At 58.8% G+C, this 23,551-nt stretch overlaps 2 protein-coding genes across 2 annotated transcripts; both read right to left on the bottom strand.

Moving 5' to 3' along the window:
- Positions 1-6,017: 6,017 nt before the first annotated feature.
- On the bottom strand, positions 6,018-11,484 carry TOR4A (torsin family 4 member A). Its single transcript, XM_077851558.1, has 2 exons — positions 10,883-11,484; positions 6,018-10,207 (listed from the first exon to the last, which is right to left on the bottom strand). The coding sequence occupies exon 2, from the start codon at positions 10,168-10,170 to the stop codon at positions 8,896-8,898; it is 1,275 nt and encodes a 424-aa protein (XP_077707684.1). The 5' UTR covers positions 10,171-10,207; positions 10,883-11,484; the 3' UTR covers positions 6,018-8,895.
- Positions 11,485-12,653: 1,169 nt separating this feature from the next.
- On the bottom strand, positions 12,654-23,527 carry NELFB (negative elongation factor complex member B). The gene is made up of 13 exons (XM_077851555.1): positions 23,243-23,527; positions 22,626-22,789; positions 22,353-22,452; positions 21,723-21,953; positions 19,203-19,388; positions 18,633-18,745; positions 17,792-17,894; positions 17,477-17,572; positions 17,134-17,276; positions 16,923-17,029; positions 13,980-14,121; positions 13,756-13,864; positions 12,654-13,593 (listed from the first exon to the last, which is right to left on the bottom strand). Exons 1-13 carry the CDS (start codon positions 23,342-23,344, stop codon positions 13,447-13,449), a joined length of 1,743 nt encoding a protein of 580 aa, XP_077707681.1. The 5' UTR covers positions 23,345-23,527; the 3' UTR covers positions 12,654-13,446.
- Positions 23,528-23,551: the final 24 nt, after the last annotated feature.

Raw genomic sequence — 23,551 nt, 5'->3', positions numbered from 1 at the left:
GGAAAATGGTCAGCCAGAAAGTGATGTCTAGGGCCAGCAGCGTGGGAGCCAGGCCCAGCCTGCCAGAGGAGGGAGGGCCAAGGGCCAGGGAGGGGGAGGTCCGGAGCAGCAGAGGGAAGGGCTGCCCTCTGGCCTGTCCCCCAAGGGTCCTGCGGCTCAGCACAGGGTGGCACGGGGCGCCTGACACGGGGGAGCTGGGGAGGAGGCCCGGGCTGGACGGGGCCTCCAGCGCAGCCTCCTCCGCCGCCCTCCCCCACCTACCCCCCCCACCGCACGCCCCCCCCCCCCCCCCAGAGCGACGCTCCCAGCCCTCCCCGCCGTCGGGCGCATTCTTCTGTTTGGCTGTACGTCGTGCCGTCCCTCCGCGCGCGTCTGTCGGTCTTTCTTCTCTCGCTCCCTCCAAAGCCGTGGCCCCCATTCATTCTCAAGGCCTCTGCCCTTTCCTCCGTGCGGGTCCCCGCTCGGCGAGCAGCTGCTATGCTAATGAGGGCGAAGGGAGGTGGGGGACCGGCGGGCGGGGGAGGCTGGGGGGCCCCGGGAGGTGGGGGGGCAGGGGCGCGCCTGGGGGCGGGCTAGAGGACGCTGAGGCGGGGGAAACCAGCCTGGGGAGGCTGGGGGCTCGGCATGGGGGGTGGGCAGTGGGGGCCCTGGCCCAGGGAGGTGGACGGGCGCTCAGAAAGGCCGGGATAGGGTGGGGACGCGGGGGCTGCCCCGCCACCCTCGACTCCTAGCCCGTCCTGCGCACCCACTCGCCAGGCGCGGGGTGTCTGCGGGGTAGAGAGCAGCTGTCATCTGTGTTCTGGGGTCACGGCCTGGGACAGGCCGTCCGTTCGGAGGTTCCCCGCCCCCGCCCACGCCCCGCAGACCCTGCTGCATGTGCCATGCGCCCCCCCAGGGGGTCTGAGCCCAGCCGGATGCTTGCTCACTGAGAGGGGTCCGGGGTTATCCCCCCAGAGGCGGCACCTGAGTATCCTGGGCTTCGGTGGGACTGGGGCGGCGGCCCCCGAGGATCCTGACCAGCGGCACCCCCTGCCCCACGTCCGAGAAACCACGAGGGTTGGGGTAGGGGCCCCCCCGCGAGCCTGGCTCCTGGCGCCCGCGACGCCCCTGCGCCTTCCCAACCTCGACCCCCGACTCGACCGAGACCCCACGCGCGGTAGGGGCTCTCCTCCCGCCCCGAGGCAGGCTCAGCCCCAGTGGGGGCGCCGGCCCAGAACCGCGCTGCGCGGGCTGTGCTGCCGCCCTGCGGCCGCGCCGGGCACTGCGCCCACGAGCCCGGGGCTCCCAGGGCGCGACACACGCACGACCTCCCGGCGGCTCCTCGCCGTGCGCACGCGCCCTCCCGGCCCGCTGGGGACACCCTGAAGCCGCCCCAGGCCTGAGCAAGAGGCGGGTACGTTGACTCCATAGCGACTCGGCTTCCGCGGTCCCCGGAGGACGCGGTTTGGGAAGTGCGTCTTCCACTGTCCCCATGAAGTGATCCGCAGGGGTGTGCTGTTCTCCCACCTGGCCCAGTGGGGAAGAGAGGGCACTCCAGGGCCCTGGGGCCACAAAGAATGGATGACCAACAGGTCATAGGCTCTGTCGCACACCCGTGGACGTGGCTACCCCATGTCACACTTCGGGACCAGAGTCACGGCAGGGGGTGGGGCGCTCTAGATCCCCGTCCGGGGCCGGAGCCTCAGCAGAGGGCTGGCGGGGGTGGAGGCCGGCCTTGGCCCCTTTCCGCGGGCCCCCACTCCACCACATCCCCGTGGAAGTGGTGCCGCGGGACAAGTGCGGGTAAGGAAAGTCTGTGTGCAAACTCCTGCCAGCTCGGAGCTGGAGGCTGGACAGCAGCCTTGAGGCCGGCTGGTCCCCCAACGGATCAAACCCACCTCTGCAGGTCTGCGGGCCTCTGGGGGACCCCGGGCAAGAACCCCGGGCAACCAAGCCAAGACGTCCCAGATACGTCCCAACCAGATAGAGCAAAAAATTCTCAACGGAGAAGTCAGGCAGCCCGGGCATGGGACGCGCTGTGAGGGCCCCGCTCCCCGACACTGCGGGCCGTGCCGGCTCCTGACCACGGCGCTCCCGCCCGCAGCGCTGCAGGCCGCCAGCAGGTCCACCCCCGCAGCGGGCAGGAAGGAGCGGCGCTCGGATCCGCTCCCGCAGGCCGGTTTCTAGGAGGGGCCCCGACACCTGCCCGCACCCCATTGGCTAGGGCGGGGTCACAGGACCAAGCTCGCGGCAGGGGCGGCTGGGAAATGTAGTCCATTTCCGCTGTGCCTGGTTGAGCCGGTCTTGGAGGAAGCCAGGCTGACCCTTTGGAGTCTGTGCCAGCCCTGGTGACATGACATCACCCAGGCCATGTTGTCAGGTGACGTGGGCGACAAAGGCAAAAGAAAAGTTAAACTTCTTACTACTTACAGCCCATTGACAAATCCTTGAGCAGAGCAAGCGGTCTCTGAGAGCTCCGCCGCCTCTCAGTGGACACTATTGAGCGCAACAGACCATCCTAGCCCGACCGCCCAGGACCGTGAGTCTACTCAATATAGAGGTTCCTTTGAAAACGTCTTTATCTCTACCACCACCCCCACCCCCAGGCTGGCAATAAAACCATTCTTTTTTTATATATATATATATTTTTTATTTATTCATGGGAGCACACAGAGAGAGGCAGAGACCCAGGCAGAGGGAGAAGCAGGCTCCATGCAGGGAGCTCGATTTGGGACCGATTCCAGGACCCCGGGATCACGCCCTGAGCAGAGGGCAGATGCTCAACCGCTGAACCACCCAGGCATTCCTAATAAAACCACCTTTGTGTGCACCAAAAACATCTCAGGAATTCATCGATCCTTTGCTCGGAACCCCAGCATGTCCTACATCATCAGAGCGATTGTGCTTTCTGCTCTGTCTTGCTCTTCCCGGGTGCAAATCCACCCAATCCTGTAGGTTTGGAAGTTTGTACTGAGGAACTTTCTAGAGATTAAAACTGTCCGACGATGGCCGAACAGGAAGAAAACAGGGGCCTCCTGAGCCTGACCCAGCCTACTGCACAGGCCCAGGAGACAGGAAGGGCAGGCGCTGCGTGTACACCCGCAAGCCCCCGGAGCCCTGCCGAATAGGCCCGCTGTGCGCTCGGGTCCTCTGTTCCACGGTGAACAGCACGCTGCCGCTGCCGAGCAAACAATACAGTGCTTATGGAGCCATCAGGAAATCCAAAGAGGCTCTGAAGCTGGGAAAGGGCTCCAGGAACCCTCTGCTTCCCACACCCCAGAGAGTGCAGAGGGTCTGCAGGTGGAACTGGCCCTTTGCCCCTCAGTCCTCTGTTCCTGGTTCTTGTGGCCTTAACCTTCCTCTCCCTTATCGTGGAGGAAAGTAATAAGTAACCCGGCACTTTGAATTCTCAAGGTCATGTTGTTAATAAAGTTCTCCTCAAGGTTTTCTGTGATGCCCTTTTGTGGTGGCTTCTTTTTATTTTATTCGAAGCTAAAAGAAAATTGTTAGGTTTATCATTTATATTCCTAAAAATCAACTGTATTGTGGTATAATTTGCACTCAATAAAATGCAGCCATTTAGAGCCTGGTAGGTACTGATCGATGTTTCTTCCTGCATAACTCATGCCATACTCAATATAGGGAATATTTCCATCACCCCAAAAACCTTCTCCATGCCCCTCTCTGTCAACTCCCCCCAGCTCTACCCCAGATCACTGCTGATCTGATTTCTCTCACCATGGATTATTTGTGCCTGTTCTAGAGTTATATATAAAAGGATTTGTGTGGGATGTACTTTCTTGGCATTGCTTCTGACACTTGGTTTTTGAAATGCAGTGTGTTTCAGCAATTTCTGAGGGGCTCAGTCTTGTCTTTTTTTTTTTTTCCTCCAGAAAAATCTGGCTGGTACCACACAAACCAACAGGCTAGTTCTCAATGGTAATGTTTCGATGGTGGACAGAATTTTTGTCCTCAATAAAGGTGCTGGCATCACAGAGACACCCCAGAAAACGCTGGGGAATATGGGCCGGCCCGTCCCCCAACGGATCAAATCCACCTCTGCAAGTCTGCAGGCCTACCCCGCACATTTCCCAAATGGGCCCAGCATGGCCAGTGTCACCCCCTCCTCCTGAATGCTAAGTCCCCAAGGATGGAAAATTCGACCCCAAGCGTCCACAGAGCCAGCCTCACCCAGGGGAACGTGGCAGTCTCACTGCATTGAGGGCTGTGTGCTTGAGGCCAAGGCCTCCCTTTCTCCAGAGATGAGCAGGGTAAGCTGTGTCCTGTCGCTTTGCAGCAGACATGTGAATTGCCAGTCATGCGATGTGGTCAGTATATAAAAATCAATTGAACCCTGGGTGGCGCAGCGGTTTAGCGCCTGCCTTTGGCCCAGGGCACGATCCTGGAGACCCGGGATCGAATCCCACGTCAGGCTCCCAGTGCATGGAGCCTGCTTCTCCCTCTGCCTATGTCTCTGCCTCTCTCTCTCTCTCTGTGTGACTATCATAAATAAATAAAAAAATTTTTTTAAAAAATCAATTGTATCTCCATGTCCTATCCATTAACATAGAAAACAAAAACAAAACAAAACAAAACAAAAAACAAACAAACAAAAAAAAACATAGAAAACAAAACTTTAAAAATACTATTACAGGGCAGCCCAGATGGCTCAGCGGTTTAGAGCCGCCTTCAGCCCAGGGCGTGATCCTGGAGACCTGGGATCAGGTCCCACGTTGGGCTCCCTGCATGAGCCTGCTTCTCCCTCTGCCTGTGTCTCTGCCTCTCTCTCTGTGTCTCTGATGAATGAATAAATAAAATAATAAAAAACCAATTAGTTCAAAATGGCTCATAGACATAAATGCAAGAGCTAAAAACTCAAAATCATTTAGAATACAGCATAGGGAAAAATCTTTAAGATCTGGGGTTAAGCAAGGGTTCTTAGGTACAACGGTGTGATCCATGAAAGAAAAAGAAATGGAACAATTTGACTTCATAAAAATTCAAAACATTGGCTGTTCAAGACATTTTTAGTTATGAAAATTGAGGGACAACCTATAGACTGGAAGAAATTATTTGGAACATAGATCTGATCAAAAACATACAGCTGGGATCCCTGGGTGGCGCAGCGGTTTGGCGCCTGCCTTTGGCCCAGGGCGCGATCCTGGAGACCCGGGATCGAATCCCACGTCAGGCTCCCGGTGCATGGAGCCTGCTTCTCCCTCTGCCTCTCTCTCTCTCTCTCTCTCTGTGTGACTATCATAAATAAATAAATAAATAAATAAATAAATAAATAAATAAATAAATAAAAAATATTAAAAAAAAACAAAAACAAAAAACAAAAAAAAAAAACATACAGCTGGGGCAGCCCAGGTGGCTCAGTGGTTTAGCGCTGCCTTCAGCCCAGGGCCTGATCCCGGAGATCCGGGATTGAGTCCCACGTCTGGCTCCCTGCATGGAGCCTGCTTCTCCCTCTGCCTGTGTCTCTGCCTATCTCTCTCTCTCTCTCTGTCTCATGAATAAATAAAATCTTAAAAGAAAAAAAAAAAAACCATACAGCTGGAATATGTAAAGAGCTCCATCCCAGGACTCTGAGATCATACCCTAAGCCAAAGGCAGATGCTCAACCGCTGAGCCACCCAGGTGTCCCGACAGTCTTTTTTTATTACAGCCATCCTGGTGTGTGGTTTCGATTTGCATTTCTCTAATAACTAGTGGTGTTGAGCAATTGTCCCATGTGCTCATCAGACATTTACTTCATTTGCTTGGTTTCACTTATTGTTGAGTTGCGAGAGCTCTTTACATATTCCAGCTGTATGTTTTTGACTGTCAGCAGCCAGCGTTGGCGAGGATGTGGAGAAGCGATCACTCCACACACTGCTGGTGTGTAAGTGTAAGTGTAAAACGGTACTGGCCACTTTGGAGAGCAGTTTGGTAATTTAAATTAAAAAAATCACACAAAACTTTTTTCACATGATTCAATCATTCTACTCTTTGGTATTTGTTCAAGATAAAGGAAAACGTACGTCCACACAAAGAAATTTGGGGCAAATGTCCCTTGCACAATTTATTCATGATAGCCAACAAGTGCAAACAACCCCAATGTGCATGGGATGCTTCTGGTCCATGTAATGCGGAGAAAGGCGCCCACAAAGGCAAGCCCTACCCATTTGGGTGAACCTCAAAAGCAGTAAGTGAAAGAAGTCAGACACAAAAAGCTAAAAAGCCCACATACCTGCAACGCCAAATTTTAGAAAAGGTTAAACCTTGGGAGACAGAATTAGTGGTTACCTGAGGAAGGGGTGGAAACGGATTCACAGAAAAGCAGCAGGATGGATCATTCTGGGGTCGTGAAAAGATCCCACACCTGCATTGTGGCACAAGTCTCCAAAGTTACTAAAAATCATTAAATCATCCCCTTAAAAGGAGTGACTTTTGTGGTGTATAAATGATACGTCAATCGAGCTGTTTTTGCTTTTGTTTAAATTAAACAGGAAAGTTGCAACGTGAAGAACAAAGTAAAACAGACTGGTTGGAGCTGTGAAGTTGGGTGGTTCAAGTGGGAAGAGCAGAAGGTGGTGATTCGAGGGGTTGGCAGGTCAGGTCATTGCTGGGCTGGGCAGGGGGCACCAGGGAGTGGGGCCGCCTTGAGAGCGTCCAGGTGCCTGGCCCATCCCACATCCCCACCAGTATGGGGGATGTAGCTTTGTGATAAAGCTTCAAATGCAGATTTTGCTTTATATACTTTCCCAGGTGTATGTTAGATTATACAACGCTGACCTTTTGTGACATCAACCAAATGCTTTATGGTTTTAAGAAATAAATCTCAGAAATGTGAGCAAGACCTGTCAGCAGAACATGACATAGTCCAGTCAAACGCGTGTGTGTGATCAAGCCTGGTGACTGCATGGCTGTGTGATGGAAGCACACTTCCCAAACTCACTGGCCTGTGGATCCGTGAGGGCCCAATTCAAATCCTGAAAGGTTTTCCAAAGAATCTGACAAAGTCAGGGGCGCCTGGTGGCTCAGTTCAGCGTCAGACCCTTGATCTCAGGGCTGTGAGTTCAAGCCCAGCTTTGGGCTCCACACTGGGCATGGACCCTGCTTAAAAAAAAAAAAAAAAAAAAAAAATTGACAAAACCAAGTTCTAAGTGAAAAAAGCCCAAGAGCCAAGTAACTCTTCATGAAGGACGTCCTGCCAGCTGTCCTGACTTCTACAGACTAAGAAGCCGCAGTCATGGGGGCAGCGTGGTGCCCCAGCATGAGAACAGTCCCACAGGCATGTACAGAACCTGGGAAGCTAGTTTACAGCACAATGGGAATTACAGAGCCTCCAAAACAGAGGAAACTCGTTCATAAATATATCAGTAAAATAAAATTTAAACATCAGTAAACATTAAATATAAAAATAATGTCCCATATGTGGGGTTGGATAAGAGGACAGTGTTGCCCTACTTGGTGAGACTGGCCTGAGGGTGCAGAGGGTGGGCTGGCCCTCAGCTGGTCACAGCAAGTGGCTCAGGGTATAAGTGCCAACCCATTACAGACGGGACGCTGTGTGCCGTGGTGGGAGTTGCGGGGGCACCAGAAAACTAAAATAAAAATAAAGCAAGATATAAAAAGGCAGGACAACTAAAAGGCACAGAACAAAGTGACAAAGAGAAGGCTAAGTGAGCAGCATGCCCTGGGTGCCCGGGGGTCAGGGCCTAGGACCTCCGGGCTGGACACGGGCTACCCTGGCACCCATTCAGCCTTAGACTCCAGGGCTTCTTTCCCCAGCTACTCAGCATGTGGGGTCGGTGGATGCACTGGCCATCCCCCCCAGAGCCCCTTGGGGAACACAGTTCCCCAGTATCTGGGGCACCTCCCTGCCCTGCGCCAAACCCCATCACCCCAGGGTCCACAGAGCTTCTCTGGGCTGCCGGGCGCCTCCTGCTTTTGCTACCTGGGCCCGACGACTGCCAGGGCAGGTGGGGTGGACAGCACGGGGAGGGGGAGTCTGCGGACCATGGGGAGGGGTGGGGGGTGGGGACATGTCCCTCCCCCAGGGTGGGCCAGGCCTGCACCAGGAACACATCCCCAAGACCACCAGGTGGGAGCACGGAGGCCACCGCAGGGCTCATGGGCAGCGGGGGCCACTAGAGCTGGTGGGGGCCACGTGGACGCAACCACTGCCCTCTGGGAGCCACATGCAAAGGGTGCCTATGGCGCCTGAAAACCTGCAGAGCTCTGCAGCTGAGCCTCAGGGGTCTGTACCTTGAAGCCTCCCCAGTTCAGCGTCCTGAAGCAAGCTGCTGCCCAGGGCGGGGGGCCAAGAGGTCAGCGCCCCTATCTCTCTGGGAGAGTCCCCTCACCTTCCAAAGCCTTCAGGGGAGTCCCCTGGATCGCCTTGCTGTGTGGAGACCCACGCAGCCCGTGGCCTTCCAGGAGTCCAGGGGGAACCCGGGGAACCCCCCATTCCCCCAGCTGGAGAAGTCCGGGGGCTTGTGGCCTGCAGGGCTGGCAAGTGTGCGAGGGCTGAACAGAGCATGCATGAGTGTGTCTGAGGGCTGCGGCGGGCACCCCACACAGCAGAGGTCAGAGCCAGCTGCAGGGGACTGCCCTTCTCTGAGGCCATCATGCATCCTTGTAGCCTGGACCCTGGATGGTGCACCTCCCCCACCACCTGCAGGGCGCGCTCAGGCACAGCGACTGGATTAGGGACCCTACACAGGCAGACTGGGGGCTCTGATGGGGGTGAACTGACCCAGCCCATTAGCTCCCCCAGGTCCCTGGGCAAACCACAGGTTGGGGAGGGGCCAGAGACAGACTTATTAGGGGCCTCAGGCCAATGCACAGGCCCCGTCCCTCCTCCTGCCACCACCAACCCAAACCTCGGATTGTGTCCACTCGTAGCCACCGTGTCCAGTCGTGCCTACGCTACAAGAGGTTCACCCGGGCCACCACCTGCTTGCAGCCAGTGACAGAGAACTCCCGGCCGGCCACCCGGTAGTAGCTGAGCTGCGCCGCCAGGAGCTCAGCACGGGCCTGCTCCGGGAAAAAGCCCTCCCCGGCCATCTCATCCCGGAAGCAGCTGACCACGTCCTGCTTGTCCAGCAGCAGGAAGGGCACGATGGCCGCGGCCTGCCACAGCGGGTGCTCGCGGACCAGGAGCACCCTCAGACGCGCGCGCAGCTCCTCGTCGGTCTGCACAGCGGCTGCCAGAGCCGGCTCAAGGTGGGCATCAGGGCGCTGGGGCCCCGCGCTGGCTGCGTTCTGCAGCACGAAGCGCGTGATCTCTGCGCCGCCCACGCCGCTGAGGAGCACATAGATGGCGTTGTGGAAGGGGTGGGCGCGCTGCGGCTGCAGGAAGCCGTGCAACTCGTCCAGCAGCGCGGGGGGCATGAGCTCCGCCTCGTCCAGTACCACGAGCGGGGTCTTCTCCTCCACCTCGGCCCGCGCCACCACGTCGGCCACCAGCGCGGCCAGCTCCTCCCGGCAGGCTTGCGCCGCCCGTGCCTCGGGGCAGTGGTGCCGTGCGTGGTACTGCAGCACAAGGGCGCCGTCCTCCAGCACCGAGCGGAAGTGGCGCGCCAGCAGGCGGCCCACATGGCTCTTGCCCACGCCGCTGGGCCCGTGCAGCGCCAGGAGCAGCGGGCGGCTGTGCACGTGCGTGGCCAGGTAGTCCCGCAGCAGCGCCACTATGCGAGCCACGGCCTCAGGCTGACCGAACACGGCGCGCTGCAGCGCCTTCTCCAGCCCATCCAGGTCGTAGCGCTGCGCATTGTCGTCCAGGTTCTCGATGGCGTTGAGCACCTGGAAGCCCACGATGGCCACAAGCAGCAGCAGGCAGCGCTGCGCGCGGCTGCGGCGCTCGGCGTGGGGCCGGCACTTGCGCGAGGTCTCGGGATAGAGCACCACGCGGCTGCGCCGGCGCCTCTTGCGCGGCGTCCGGGACGGCAGCTCGGCCGGGCCGTCAAAGGTGAAGAACTGTGGCCGGTCCGGGTCGGCGGGCGGCGCCCCTGAGCTGCAGCCGGGTCTGGGCGCCCCGGGCCCCAAGGCAGGCCCGGCGCCCGGCGGCAGGAGGCGCCGCTTGCGCAGGAGGCACACGCGGCGGCGCAGGCGGACCACGGCGCGCAGGGGCGCGATCACGCTCGGGCCGGGGATGCTGGGCCCCGGGGCCGCGGGCTCCAGACCGGGCTGGCCGCCGTCCATGGCGCAGGGGCGGCGTTCTGCATGCAGGTCGCCCTCCCTGCAACGGAAAGGCGGGAGGATCTCCAGACTTCCGCCCGGGGCAAGTTGCCCCCCCCAGGCCCCCAGAGCGCGGGGGAGGGGGTCCCGGGCTCCCCTCGACCCGCAGACCAGGAAGCGGCACCCCTCGGGGCCCTAAGGCAAATCTCTCGGGTCCTCCCATAAACAGCCGCCGGCCTTGAGGAAGTGGCGGAGGGGGAGGGCGCAGCTTATCGGGAAGCCACCCGGCTTCCTGGAGACCAAGTCGGTGCCAACTAGGCGCCAATTAGGGGTGAAGAAGGGTCAAGGCCCGACCTTGCTGCCCGACCCTGGCCCCAGCTCCCACTGCCCGGCTCCGGAGGCCCTCCGGACTCCCGAGCGCCAACAGGGGCATCAGAGGGCCGAGCACCCCTAGATTCCAGAGACCTCCCCTGCACACTAAGAACACTTGCGGGGGGACTAGCCCGAATTTCTGCTGTCTGGACAGACGCAGGCCTCGCACCCCCAAGATCCTCCCAACATCCTTCCAGTGGCCACATACAGTGGCCAGCAGGGAGCCCCCAGAAACCAGCGGGGTGGGGTGGAAAAGTGCACAAAAAGAGCCAGAGGAGGAGACCGAGCTGAAGAGATGCAGGACACACACACACACACACACACACACACACACACACACACACGCCCCCAGCCTGCCCCATACCTGCAGCTGTGTCAGGTTAAGCTCTGGCTGGCCCCTGGCCCACCAAGGGCAGCCCCCTCCCCAGGCCAGAGGCTGGGGCTGCAACTCAGGACACAGAAAATGCCGGCTTCCTGGGGAGGGTCCCAGTGGGGTCAGGGCCCAGCTGGGCCAGCTCAGGCCAGGACGGAGGAGAGTGAGTAGCACCTGTGGGTCCCTGGGGCCCGGGAGGAGGGGAGGAAGCTCTGGGGAGGTTTCCGCTTCCATGCAAAGGAAGTGAGTCAGGGGTGTGGCAAGCAGGCGGGACTTAGGCTGGACTGAGGCGCCAGAGGGGGAGGTCTGGCTGCTTCGCAGGTCCCCAGGCCTGGGGTCACCTACCCTCCTCAACCCTGCAGCCCTCCTGGCCCCATCCTTGCCTTCTGGTAAGGCTAGGGGGCACCCCCCCCCCCCCAGGGATCCCACAGCCGCTGCATCTCAGCCTGTTCCCCACGGAACCCCTACCTACCCCGGGACCTCTCCTGCATCTGACCTCCCACAGGGAGGGGTGCAGGGAAAGAGCACATGGGGCATGCAGGGGGCCATCTGCGCAGCTCCGTGATCCTCGTTCCCCTCCCCCACCCCCTTCTTCCCCTCCCCTGACCCCAACCTGGGGGGCTCCCAGAGTAGAGCGCCTTTCCTTCTCCTCATCCTCCTCTTCCATTCTCTCCTTGTCTCCTTCCCTTTTCCCCTGTCCCTCAACCTAGAGCCCTCCCACCCCAAGGACAGGACCTAACACCGGGGCATAAATTCTAGAGCTGGGGTTAACCACCCCCCACGCATAGCTCAGCATTCTGGTCAGGGAGCAAATTTAGAGAACTTAGGCCAAGATGTGGCAGGTGGGGGCTCGTGTGTCCCTGCCCCCAGCCCTATTCCCATCTCTGCACAGACGGCCTGAGTGACCCTCTGCTCTTCCCATTCTGACCAACCAAAGCCCCAGGCTCCGGCCCAGGCCAGTCTGCGGCCCTAAGAGGGCTCACCAATCAGTACTGCGCCCAAACTAGTCTGGCCCTGTGTCCCTCTGGCAGAGGAAGTCCAGTCCCTTGGCTGTCCTATGGTCCTCCCAACCTCATGCTCTGAGCCTCCCTGTGCCTCTCCAGCACCCCCCCCCCCGCCCACACAGGCCCCCCCACCCAGCACTGCCTCTGTAGCTTCCTCCACTTCTCTGACCAGCAGGCGTGACCTCCACCTGGGGAATGTTGGTCACGGGCTTGGGAGTCCTCATTCCATCCAGTATGGGACTCACAGTCCTGGTGATGCATGGGAGTTGCTGTCCTTGCAATGCCCTCGGGCAGGGTCACTGCACTGAGAAAGCCCCACTTATTTGCATGCTTTCCAGCTGTGGGGCCTGGCTCCCCAGGACCTTCCTCTGCACAGGGGCAGGGGCTTGGGGCCTTGGGCACCACCCCACCACATGGGCCGGCTGTGCTCTCAGCCTTCCTGGGACTGGGGGGGGGGAGGGGGCCACATTGTCTAGATCCTGCCCATGCCCTGAGATCCCAGCTTGGAGGCATGGGGGGCAGGGGTGAGGTCCTGCCTGGCTCTCTGCTTCCTGGGGAAAATGAAAGCAACTCCAAGGGGGCCACCCCCCAGCACCTGCACCACAGATGTCTCCTCCCTAAGAATGTCCCCGCTTCCAGGGGCAGGGCCAAGCATCCAGACTGTGGCCCACAAGGGCAAAAATGCCTTTAAGAAGGCATCTGCTCACCTGCACTCCATCCAACCCACAGGGGTGCCCATCAACAGCTCATCCACTGGATTTACCCAAACACTTTTTATTTACATAAATGAAAGTCTCACTGTGTGCAACGGCTGTCCCCCACGTGGGCAAGACGGTGCAGCTGAGCAACAGGGAGCATACCACTCCAAGGGTAAACTGAGGCAGCCAGTGGGTCGCCTGTGCTTTCCTTAGCCAAGCCCACTACACAGGGCGCTGCTGGCCAGGGGAGAAACAATTCCCTGCCTGGAGGGCCATGGGTCAACCAGACTGTCCACTGTGAAACAAAAGCTCCTCAGAAGCAGCTGGGTTCAATCTGCAGATGACTGGACCCAGCAAACCACATGACTCTGCCAATCCAGGCCAATAGGGCTGGGCTGCCCCTTCCCCTTTGCCTCAGGCCTCGGCACCCTGCCCACTCCCCATGGTAGCTTTTTCCTAATTCCAACTACTGCCAACCTGTCTCCCCTACAAAAATGGAAACTCCTCACTCCTCTGGCAGGAGTGAGCCAGAGGTTTCCACAGCCTGGGAGTGTGTCCGGGGCCAGGCTGGGCACAGCAGGACCAGTGCTGTCCTCCAAAGATGTACACAGGAGCCCATGAGGAGCAAGAACCGGCCCCAAGATCAAGGTCAGGGTGGGCTGAGGCCCAGGAGAAGGGTGCCCCCCATGCAGGATGTCTGAGGGCGGGGGTTGCCCAGCCTGGCCCCGGGGGCAGCCAATCTGCCACCAGGAGAGGTGGGGTCCTGACACTTCCAGCTCTAGGGGAGCTCCTTCAGGCCAAGGCCACAGAACCACCAGGAAGCCTGTCGAGTTCTGAGCAACCTGGTGAAGCCTCAGAGCCCAGCCGGTGTGGACACGGTGGGGAGGGGCAGCTCCAGCGCTGGAGTCTCTGCAGCCTGGGCTGGGCTGGGCTTCCGGTGCTCCAGCTGCTCCAGCTTCTCGCCGAGCTGGGAGTAAAGTTCCTTCACTGCCTCTCCACTCTGGGGGGAAAGTGTGTGGCTTTGGGGCAGGCCCAGAGCTGCTCGGAGCAGACCCCATGGTCACTTGGGTCAGGTCCATACAGGGGCTGTGCCAACGAGGAAGATGAGGCCACCACAGGCAGTGTGGCCCCTAGGGTATGGGCTGAGGGTTGGGGCACTCACCTGGCCGGTGGGCTCTAGAGCCTTCCTCAGGGCTTCCAGCTTCGATGGGGCCACCCGGTGGTGCAGGTGGATGAGGAGCCGCAGCACATGTCGCTGTACATTCTCCTTCCTGGAAGAGGCCACGGCAACACTGCAGGGGGCCCAGAGCTGCCCTCCCTACCCAGGTGTCCACACGCCTCACCGACTTGGCCCCAGCAGCACAGATATAGGCAGAAGGTGGGCACCTGGGTGAGGCTGTGAGGAGGAAGCCATCAAAGAGGCTCCTACAGAAGTCTTCCAGGGCAAACTCGTCAGCCAGCAGCGCCAGATTGCCCATGAGCAGGTGCAGGAAGATGTCACCAAACGCCAGGTCACCAAAGGTCTCCACTGCAAACACAGCAGGGGTCGGTCAGCTTCCCTAAGCCTGCCACCCTTACCCTTGCACAGGTGGACAGTGGAGAGGCTGCAAAGTGGCAAGGTCACCTGAGGATGTGGTGCCCAGTTTTCCTACAAGCTGGAATTGGGGCAGGGCAGGGGGCAGCCAGGGGCCCAGACCTAGGCAGTGAAGCAGGGCTACGGTGCGAGGACGGGGCTGGGGACGGCAGAAGAGCCTGTCACCATGACCAATGGCCAAGGGACTCTGGATGAAGTAGACTCCAGGAGAGAAAAACTCTAAACAGACCAGAAACTAGAAAAGAAACCCAGGCAAGTGCCACATACCACCCATTGAGTCCTACCAGACTGCTATCTGCACAGTTCTGGAAAATATATTTTAGTATATGTGCTGCCGAAGCAAGCACTGGTTCTGGAAAATAGACCACAAAAGAAAATGATTTCATGTTTTGAAGCCACAGACTCCAAAATGTAAAAGAAACAGCAAAAGCATGGGGCGCCTGGGTGGCTCAGTGGTTGAGTGTCTGCCTTTGGCCCAGGGCATGATCCCAGGGTCCTGCAAGCGAGTCCTACATCGGGCATGGAGCCTGCTTCTCCCTCTGCCTGTGTCTCTGCCTCTCTCTCTCTGCGTCTCTCATGTATAAATAAATAACATCTTCAAAAAAAGAAACAGCAAAAGTGACTACCAAGGAACCTCAATGATGAGCAGAGACAGGAACACCTTTGCATGCAGCCAACAGGGCCAGAGACCCAGCTGGATGGCAACAGGCCACACGGGGACACATATGTGGACACAAGTGCTGTAGCAGAGGCTTTGAGAAATGCTGCCAGGGGACTCTGTGACCATGGACCCAGCGGATGTCAGCAGAACCCAGAATGTGAGGAGACCGGGGCACCACTGGACACAGCTGGAGCGCACTCCTGCCACACATCTGACTGGACAGGACACTCTGCCAGGGCCAGTCACTACAACAGGGGACACCACCAGCAAAGTCCCAAATGGAAAACACGTGTCCTGGTTCCCACAAGTCCCACAGAACCCTACAGACAATGAGAAACCCGAAAGCCTGCCACCCTTTGGAGGTGGAAACAGGGAAGTGGGAAGGGACACATTTCTTGTTTGAATCCTGATGGGAACAAACCATCCATATAAGAATGTCACAGACATGGGATCCCTGGGTGGTGCAGCGGTTTGGCGCCTGCCTTTGGCCCAGGGCACGATCCTGGAGACCCGGGATCGAATCCCACGTCGGGCTCCCAGTGCATGGAGCCTGCTTCTCCCTCTGCCTGTGTCTCTGCCTCTCTCTCTCTCTCTGTGTGTGACTATCATAAATAAATAAAAAATTAAAAAAAAAAAAAACAAAAAAGAATGTCACAGACAATTAGGGAATCGTGGCCACTGCCAGGACCTGGCCCCAGATGTGACTACATGCTGCAGCTGTGCTAACACCACTGTCTTGTAGAGATACCTGCTGAATCCCTCACAGCTGCTGTGCTGGCAGCATGGATTTAGGTCTAGACCATCACCCAGGGCCCCCACATAGGGAGCTAGTAAGCACAGGACTTAACCATGCTCTTGTGATTTCATCAAAAATCCCCATAATAAAAAGCTAAAAAATAAACAGAAAGGAATTTTTAAAATCTGCATCTTCCTAGCACCCACTGATGACATCAAAGAATAAGTGTACTCTTGCTAAGCTTATGCCCACTGGTGGCAAGGACATGCTGATGCTCCCAATGCATGCAGGACACCGCTGCGTCTAGTCAATACCATCAGACAAGAGAAAGAAACAAACTACTGAAATGAACAAAAATGACAAATGCAAGCTATTTGTAACTGCACTCTTGGAAATCTCCAGAAACACAAAAAAGCTCCAGCATCCGTGACCAAGAGGAGGACGACCCCGGGACAGGTCCACGCCCTAATCCAGGGGCTGGTGAGCATGCTACCTCGCAAGGTTAAGAAGCCCCCAGATGGGAGATGATCCTGAGTGACCCAGGTCAGCCCTGTGTCCCCTAAGAAGGAGGTAGGGGGTGGTGTCGGTGAGATGCAGGGGTGAGAGCAACTGAGCCAGGGCTGGGCAGCCCCCGGGAGCTGGACACAGGGAGACAGATTCTCCCTGCTGCCCCCAGCAGTCGGGCCTGCCCACACCTCAGCCGTGGCCCCAGGACACTCGCTTCATCCTTCTGGTCTCCAGAGCGGAAGAAAATCAGTTCGTGCTGTTCACTTAGACGGAGGCTGGAAGTAAGTTAAGAGCCACAAACAGCTTCCTCCCCAAACAGAACACTGGGAGCACAACACGTGCACCATCCTCAGGCCTGTCAGTGACCCAGAAACACACTTAATAAGGGACCCCATGTCCCTCTGAAGCGACCTCAACACCACAGACGAGCCCGGGCCAGAGGCCCCAACACCCTGCTCCCTGGCTGGGCCTGCAGCTTCCACCTGAAGGGATCCATTCAGGCCCCTCCCTCGTCTTCCTGCCCAAAGCATGCCGCCCCCACATCAGGTAGCCACAGACTCAGGCTCCGCACTGGAAGAGTACCACCTCCCTTGGCAGGGAGAATAAAAGGCAGCTGTGGCACCACAGCGGAAATGATCCTTCCACAGACGGTGACCATGGATCTGTAATGGGGTGACAGGAGGTCTGATCTACCAAGCTGGGCTCCACTCGCTCTTGCACCCAAACAAGTTCCAGAAGACTGAGACCCACACTCGAGGCCAGCCTACCCCTAGGAGGTGGGATGAGGCTGGGGTGTCGGGGCACCATGTGGGCAGCTGCCTGCACACTCACCGAGCCCTGGCAGCAGGCGGAGGAGCGCGTTTTTGTTCCTCTGCTTGGTGATATGCAGCACGTAGTACAGCCCCACCTCGCAGGCCATGCGCTGCTCCTGCAGAAATCTGGGCCAGCATGGATGGGCCACCCTGAGCTGCATGCTCTATGAAGCCAGGAGGGGCTCCAGAGGGCAGCAGGGCACCCCCACCCTTTCTCCCGGAGCCCATACTTAGTGAAACTCTCTGGAAGCGTGTTGGGGTATGTGACTGGGGCCTTCTCCTCAGCTGGGAGCTTCTGATCCACGTTGAAGGTGTGGTCGTCCACCACAAAGGACATGAGCATGGGCAGGAACCTGGTGATGAGCTCCACCTCCTAGGCCAAGAGAAAACCCACAAGTGGTCCTGCAGCGTACCCCACCCCTCGCCCGCCCACCTCACATCTGTCTTTCCTGGACATCAGCCTAAAGGCCTGTCCCTCCTTCCCATCTCCCAACACCCCACCTTGCTGACTTCCTTGGCCCCACAGACCCTCTCAAGAAAGCCGCAGAAACAGTCCCACCCGAGTCCTGTTACCATCTTGGGCTCCTTGAAGACCTGGCTGTCGATCATGTCCCACGCCCCCTGGCCCAGGGCCAGCAACCTGAGCAGCAGGAGGAGGTCAGGGCTGTCCTATGGAAAGGCCAGGGCCTCAGCACGTGTTCACCCGGGCCTCCCTCCCCCACCGAAATCACTTGTAGCCCAGCAGGGTCCTTGTGCTGCAGCCAGAAGCATCAGCTTTGCTCCCAGGCTCCACATGCCCACCATCCACCAGGAGCACGTCCACTCACTGGGGCAGCACAGACCTGGCCATCGGCTGCCCACACTCACACATCCACGCAGGGCGCTCACCCTGGGCAGTGTCTCCTGGCCGACCAGCTCCTGCAGGTGCCTGACGGTGCTCAGCGACAGGGTGTTGATGGCAAAGGGGTCACACAGGATCATGGACAGATCCCTGTGAGGATGAGCATGTTGCACTAACCTGGCACAGCCACAGGCTGGGGAGAATGGCCCCTCCACACACAGCAGGCCTGCCCACCCACTCTGGATATCTTCCAAAAACAACTTTGCTGTTCATAACTTATCTTTAACTTACTCAAAACAATGAAAAGCCAAAAAGCCAAAATTTTTTAATTTTTAAAAAATTAAGCTCTCAGGGCTCCTGGGTGGCTGTCAGTTGGGCATCTGCCTTCAGCTCAGATCATGATCCAGAGTCCTGGAATCGAGTCCTATGTCAGACTCCCTACTCAGCAGGGAGTCTGCTTCTCCCTTTCCCTCTGCCCCTCCTACTTGTGCTCTCTCAAATGAATAAGTTTTAAAATGTTTTTAAATAAAAAAAATAAAAATTACAAATAAATTAAGCTCCTGTTTTGGTTCTGAAAACCCGACCCTGATTCTGTAAGCTCATCCAGGATCCCACAGAGATGGTCACAGAGAGAAGGCAATGCTGGGAGCCAGATCCCACCAGCACCATGGCCCCTGGGACAGGCCCCAACTACTGCACACAGCAGAGCCCCAACCCAGGCCCCAGATCACCCCAAACTCTGACAGCCTCAGCCCCAGCAGCCAGGTCTCTCTGCCGTGCGCACAAGTGCCAGGCAGTTCTAAAGCATATTAAACTATGGACACGGCCTGCTTGTCCAGACAGCTGTGGACAGGACCCTGGGGGCTCCTGCAAAATGCCAGTGCTTACCCCAGGACCTGCTCCTGCCCCTTCTTCACTCCATCCAGAAATCCCTGCAGCTCCCGGGCCCTCTTGCTGTCCACAAACCGCTCACGAATGCAGGCGTCCAGGCACCAGGTAAACTGCGGAGAGGAAGCACAGTCATGACGTAACCAGAGGCCATGGCCTCTAGGCGGCACTTGTAGTCACTGCTCAGGCAAGACCCATGCCCAAGCCTCATGTGAGCAACAGAACCCAATGCCTCGCATGGTCACATGCCCAGCGGGCCAGGTGGTCCACGGAGATGTCTGTGCCTCTCTGGGGACCTGTCATCGGGGCAGAGACCAGTCTCACCCTGACACCACAGATGTCACAGGCTGCACTACACCCACGCAGGGGACAAGGGCGGTGCGGAAAGCACCATCCCTGGAGCACAGCACCCAAGGACTCTGGAGCAGGGGAAGAAATAGGGCAGGCAAATAAGGGAGGTACAGGTGGCTCTGACTCAGGAGCCTAGAAGTTACCCCCTGCCCCTGAGCCTGGTGGGCAGAGGTGGGGCAGGGGCTGGGTGGGGGGCAGGGGGGTACATGAGGCTGCCACCTTGTGGCAGGGGTCCACAGAGCAGATGTCGCCAACGTCCAGCTCGTGCAGGGACATGAGTAGCTCAGCCCGCAGGGTACAGTAGTGCACGTTCCGTGTCCGCAGGAAGAGGGTCCGCAGGAACTGCAGCACCATGTCGTACAGCTTCACGTTCTTTCCCACCATTTGTGTCAGCTTCTGAACCACCTGGAGGGTAGGACCCCACGCCATAGTCTCACCAACAGCCCCAGGGGCAGCACTGCCCTATCCCCACACTCAGCCCTTCTACTTGTTTGGCATTAAGAGCATCCTCTCTCACAAGACGCCTTCTCTGTGTCAGGTGGTGGCATTTCTGGTTCTGAAGGAGAGCAAGCCCACATCAGATCCCCCAGCTTCTTTCAAAGGCCCCGGGCCTGGGACCCTGACTCCTCAGAGCCGCCCAGGAGGTCTGCCACCTGCCTGACCCGTGGATACTCAGGTGGAACAAGGATACTGAGGCCCACATGACAGACATCGGCCACACAGTCAAGACCTCACTACTATCTAAAGCCCAGCCTGGGCCACCTCACTCCCTGGATTTTCCCAAAGCTTGAAGCCCTGTGGCAACCTCACACCCTGCCCTCATTCCTCGGCAGGGACCACCCACCTCTGCAACCCACACCCCACGCAGAAAGTTCCTGCCGCACCGCCACAGCCAGCATGAGGGAATGCTGCTCACTGCACATTGGCTGTGCACAAGAGTGGGACCTCTTGCTCTAATGGTGCAAAGAATGCACAGGACAACCTGGGGCAGTGGACCCCATAGCACCCCAACAGCACCAGGCTGGACATTGAGTGCAAAGACGAGCAGGGATGGCAGAAATAGTGAGCATGGGACAAGCCACCTCAAGGGCTCTGGGCAAGGCCTCTTTAGCAGGCCTCAGGGACCCTGATGTACACAGCGGACCTGGAGCGCAGCCTGCATCTCAGCACCCACCCAGTGGGTACCCCCAGTATGGACGAGAGCTGCCATGTGCCTGCCCTGACCACAACCCAGCTGGGCACAGAGCCATGGCCCCCGGGCCTGAGCCACACCCTGAGGACCATGAGTGACACGTGAACCTGCCACAGCACTCTCCTCCTGCAGTGGTGCAGGTCACACAGTAGGAAGGACTCAGGCCCCACAGGGGGACCCTGGCTTAGGAGGCAAGAGACCACAGGCAGGAGCTAGTACTACAATCACTGGCCAGGTCCTGGGAGAAAACATTAGGTCAGATCCCACGTCACAAACCAAGCACAAAACCCCAGGTGAGAAAGCCAAGAACCAACAAAACACCCAGTGACACTCAACCAGGATGTGGTTGGCTTGCCACCATCACCGTCATCCTCTGTTAAGCTGTCATGCTGGAGCAAGTCAGGGGACTTTAGGGACCCCCAACTCACTGGGAAAAGCCAAGTCTCCACAGTGGCCTCCAGCCCTCCTGAGCTCATCCCCTACCTACTTGCCCATCTGCTCTCGCTCCAGCCACAGAAGCCTCTCCCAGACCATCAGCCTGCTCCTCTGCTGAGCCCGGGCTCACACCCTGGCCTGGCTCCTCCTCTTCATTCCCAGCCCTGCCTCACCTTGCTCTGTGACCTCAGGTCTCCGCAGCCCTTGTCCACCTCTTGAGCTCTGGTCACCAGCACGTGACATTCACTCTGTAGTGTTTGCTCCCTACAAACTGTGGGTGCCCCAGGCAAATACCCCAACCTCTGGGGAGGGGAGGGGAGGGGAGGGGAGGGGAGGGGAGGGGAGGGGAGGGGAGGGGAGGGGAGGGGAGGGGAGGGGAGGGGAGGGGAGGGGAGGGAAGGGAAGGGAAGGGAAGGGAAGGGAGAGGGTGCCTGGCCCGCTCAGTCAGTAGAGCATCCATCTCTTGATCTTGAGATTGTGAATTCAAGCCCCACACGGGGTGTAAGGATGACTTAAAAATAAGATCATAAAAAAAGGGACGCCTGAGTGGTTCAGTGGTTAAGCGTCTGCCTTCAGCTCAGGGTGTGATCAGTCCCACGTTGCGCTCCCCACAGGGAACCTCCTTCTCCCTCTGCCTGCGCCTCTGCCTCTCTGTGCCTCTCATGAATAAATGGATAAAATCTTAAAAAAAAAAAAAAAAAAAAATCTTGGGACACCTGGGTGGCTCAGCACTTGCCTTCAGCCCAGGGCATGCTCTTGGAGTCCTGGGATTGAGTCCCACATCGGCCTCCCCACATGGAGCCTGTTTCTCCCTCTGCCTGTCTCTGCCTCTCTCTCTCTCTCTCTGTGTTATTCTCATGAATAAATAAAATCTTAAAAAAAAAAATCTTAAAAATTTCCCAGACGAAAAGAAGACACGATGAAAACCAGAAAACCAGAAAGGCCTGCCGAGTCACCTAGCACCAGGTACACCAACCAGAGACCCACCACCAGAGGCTTACATCCCACAGCTCCCGGGCCAGCCCTGCAGCCAAGCCCACCCATCTCAGGAGCAGAACCCTGTGAAATATGCAGAGGGGTGAGGAGGGGTGGTCAGGGTGCCCCCGCCTCACCTCGCCCTGGCGCCTCGCCTTTGGGGAGGGACTGAAGAAGTTGTGCAGGACGGAGAGCTCAGTGCTGAAGAGCGCGCTCTCCTTCTCCAAGATGTACTGCTTCAGCAACGGGGACACTTCGTCCCCAAATAGCGCCTGGTTGTCCTGCCAGATCTGCCGCTTCACCTCCACCGCGCAGGCGCGGTACAGCTCCTTGTCTGCCATCACCAGCTTCAGCTTTTTCTCAGGGACCTACCCGACCACACAGACCATTCGTGAGCTGCACCCGGCCCAGAGCTGCACCGTGAGCTCCAGACCATCCGTGAGTTTCCCTTAAGCTAGGGCAGCAGGCCTTGGCCGCCCAGTAGAGACCACCAGCAGGGTACCTGAGACGTGAACCACAGATGCAGGCAGCAAGCTGAATGCAAACAGCTCTTGCCAAGTCACCATGGGTCCCACAACCCAACTGACCTGCCAATCTTCCATCTGTGTGACTCAGAGGATGTGCCCCAGAGTCATTCGTGGGGCAGGCAGCTCGGGAGCCCTCCCCAGCACTAAGATGCCCGCCTACCCCGGATCCAGGGCATGCTCCACTCCCAAGCAAGGGCGCGAGGCAGAGCATGCCCTGGACATGTCGCCCATGGTTCTTACCTTGGGCAGATGTTTCATGACGCACATCACCACTGGCTGCAGGGATGGCATCTTCACCAGAGAAAAGCTCTTTTCCAGAAGGTCTTCCAGTTTCTTGTACCTGGAAAGACCCACTTTCTGAGGCAGCATCACAGGTTCCATGGGGAAACAGCTGCCCACTTGTCCCTGGACAGCTGACAGCTGAGCAGATGAGGCTCCACAGGCAGGACCCCCCTCTTACAGCTGGCGTGACCAGAGGGACGCTCACTTTGCAGGGTGGAGTCACCCACCCACCTCTCCTCTGCCTTCCCCTCGGACGCAATGGCCGACACGCGCTCCAGCAGCTTGTCCCGGAGCTCGTCGAACACAGACTGGTGGAACTCCAGCCGCGGCGTCCCGTGCAGGTCCAAGAAGGGCAGGGCGGACTGCAGGGAGGGCAGCAGCACGCCATTCTCGGTCTGAGGAGACAGAGGGCCCTTGTGCGCGGGGACGGGGCTGGGGGAATGCGGGAGGCGGCCTGGGTGGGGGTCGGGGGCGCAGCCTGGGGGTCGGGAGGCTGGGCTGGGGGGGTCAGGGCTGGTGCCGACGGGGCGGGGGGGCTGGGGGGATGCGGGGGACGGCCTGGGGGGTCGGGGGGCAGCCTGGGGGTATGGGGGGCGGCCTGGGGGGGCGGGAGGCTGAGCTGGGGGGGCGGAGGGGCTGATGCGGTCGGGGCGGGGGGGGTCGGGGGGCGGCCTCTGTTGGGGGGGGGCGGCCACAGGCACCGCAGGAGCAGCCGCGCCCGACCAGCAGCCGGAGAGGCGGGGGCGAGGACGTGGCCGGCAGCCCTGGGTGTGACTCGGTCAGAATCCGTCCGCAGGGCGCAGAACCCCCGGCTCCTCCAGCGGGGAGCAGCAACGAAGGGGCCCCACCTGGAACTGCTCGATGGCCTTGAGCGGCTCGGTGCAGTTGGTCAGCGTCTCCTTCAGGTCCTCGCCGTTGGCCACGCCCAGGTCCTGCAGCCCCGCGAACATGGCCGAGGCCGCGGCCCCCGCCCGGCTCGGCGCCCCATCCCCGCCGCGCTCCCCCGGTGCCGCCGCGGCCGCCGCAGACCCCCCAGGAGTCCGCTCGCTCGGGCCTCGGGGGCCACCCGAGCCCCGCTCCCCGGCACCCTCCAGCTCGGCCAGGTCCCGCCCGCGGCGCCGCTCCGCCGGCACCGCAGCCGCCCACTTCCGTCTGGC

The sequence above is a fragment of the Canis aureus genome, chromosome 16 (genome assembly GCF_053574225.1).
Source record: "Canis aureus isolate CA01 chromosome 16, VMU_Caureus_v.1.0, whole genome shotgun sequence".
In the NCBI taxonomy this organism is placed as follows: Eukaryota; Metazoa; Chordata; class Mammalia; order Carnivora; family Canidae; genus Canis; species Canis aureus.
The sequence above is the reverse complement of the archived record's forward strand: the minus strand, read 5'-3'. Positions and strand labels throughout refer to the sequence as shown.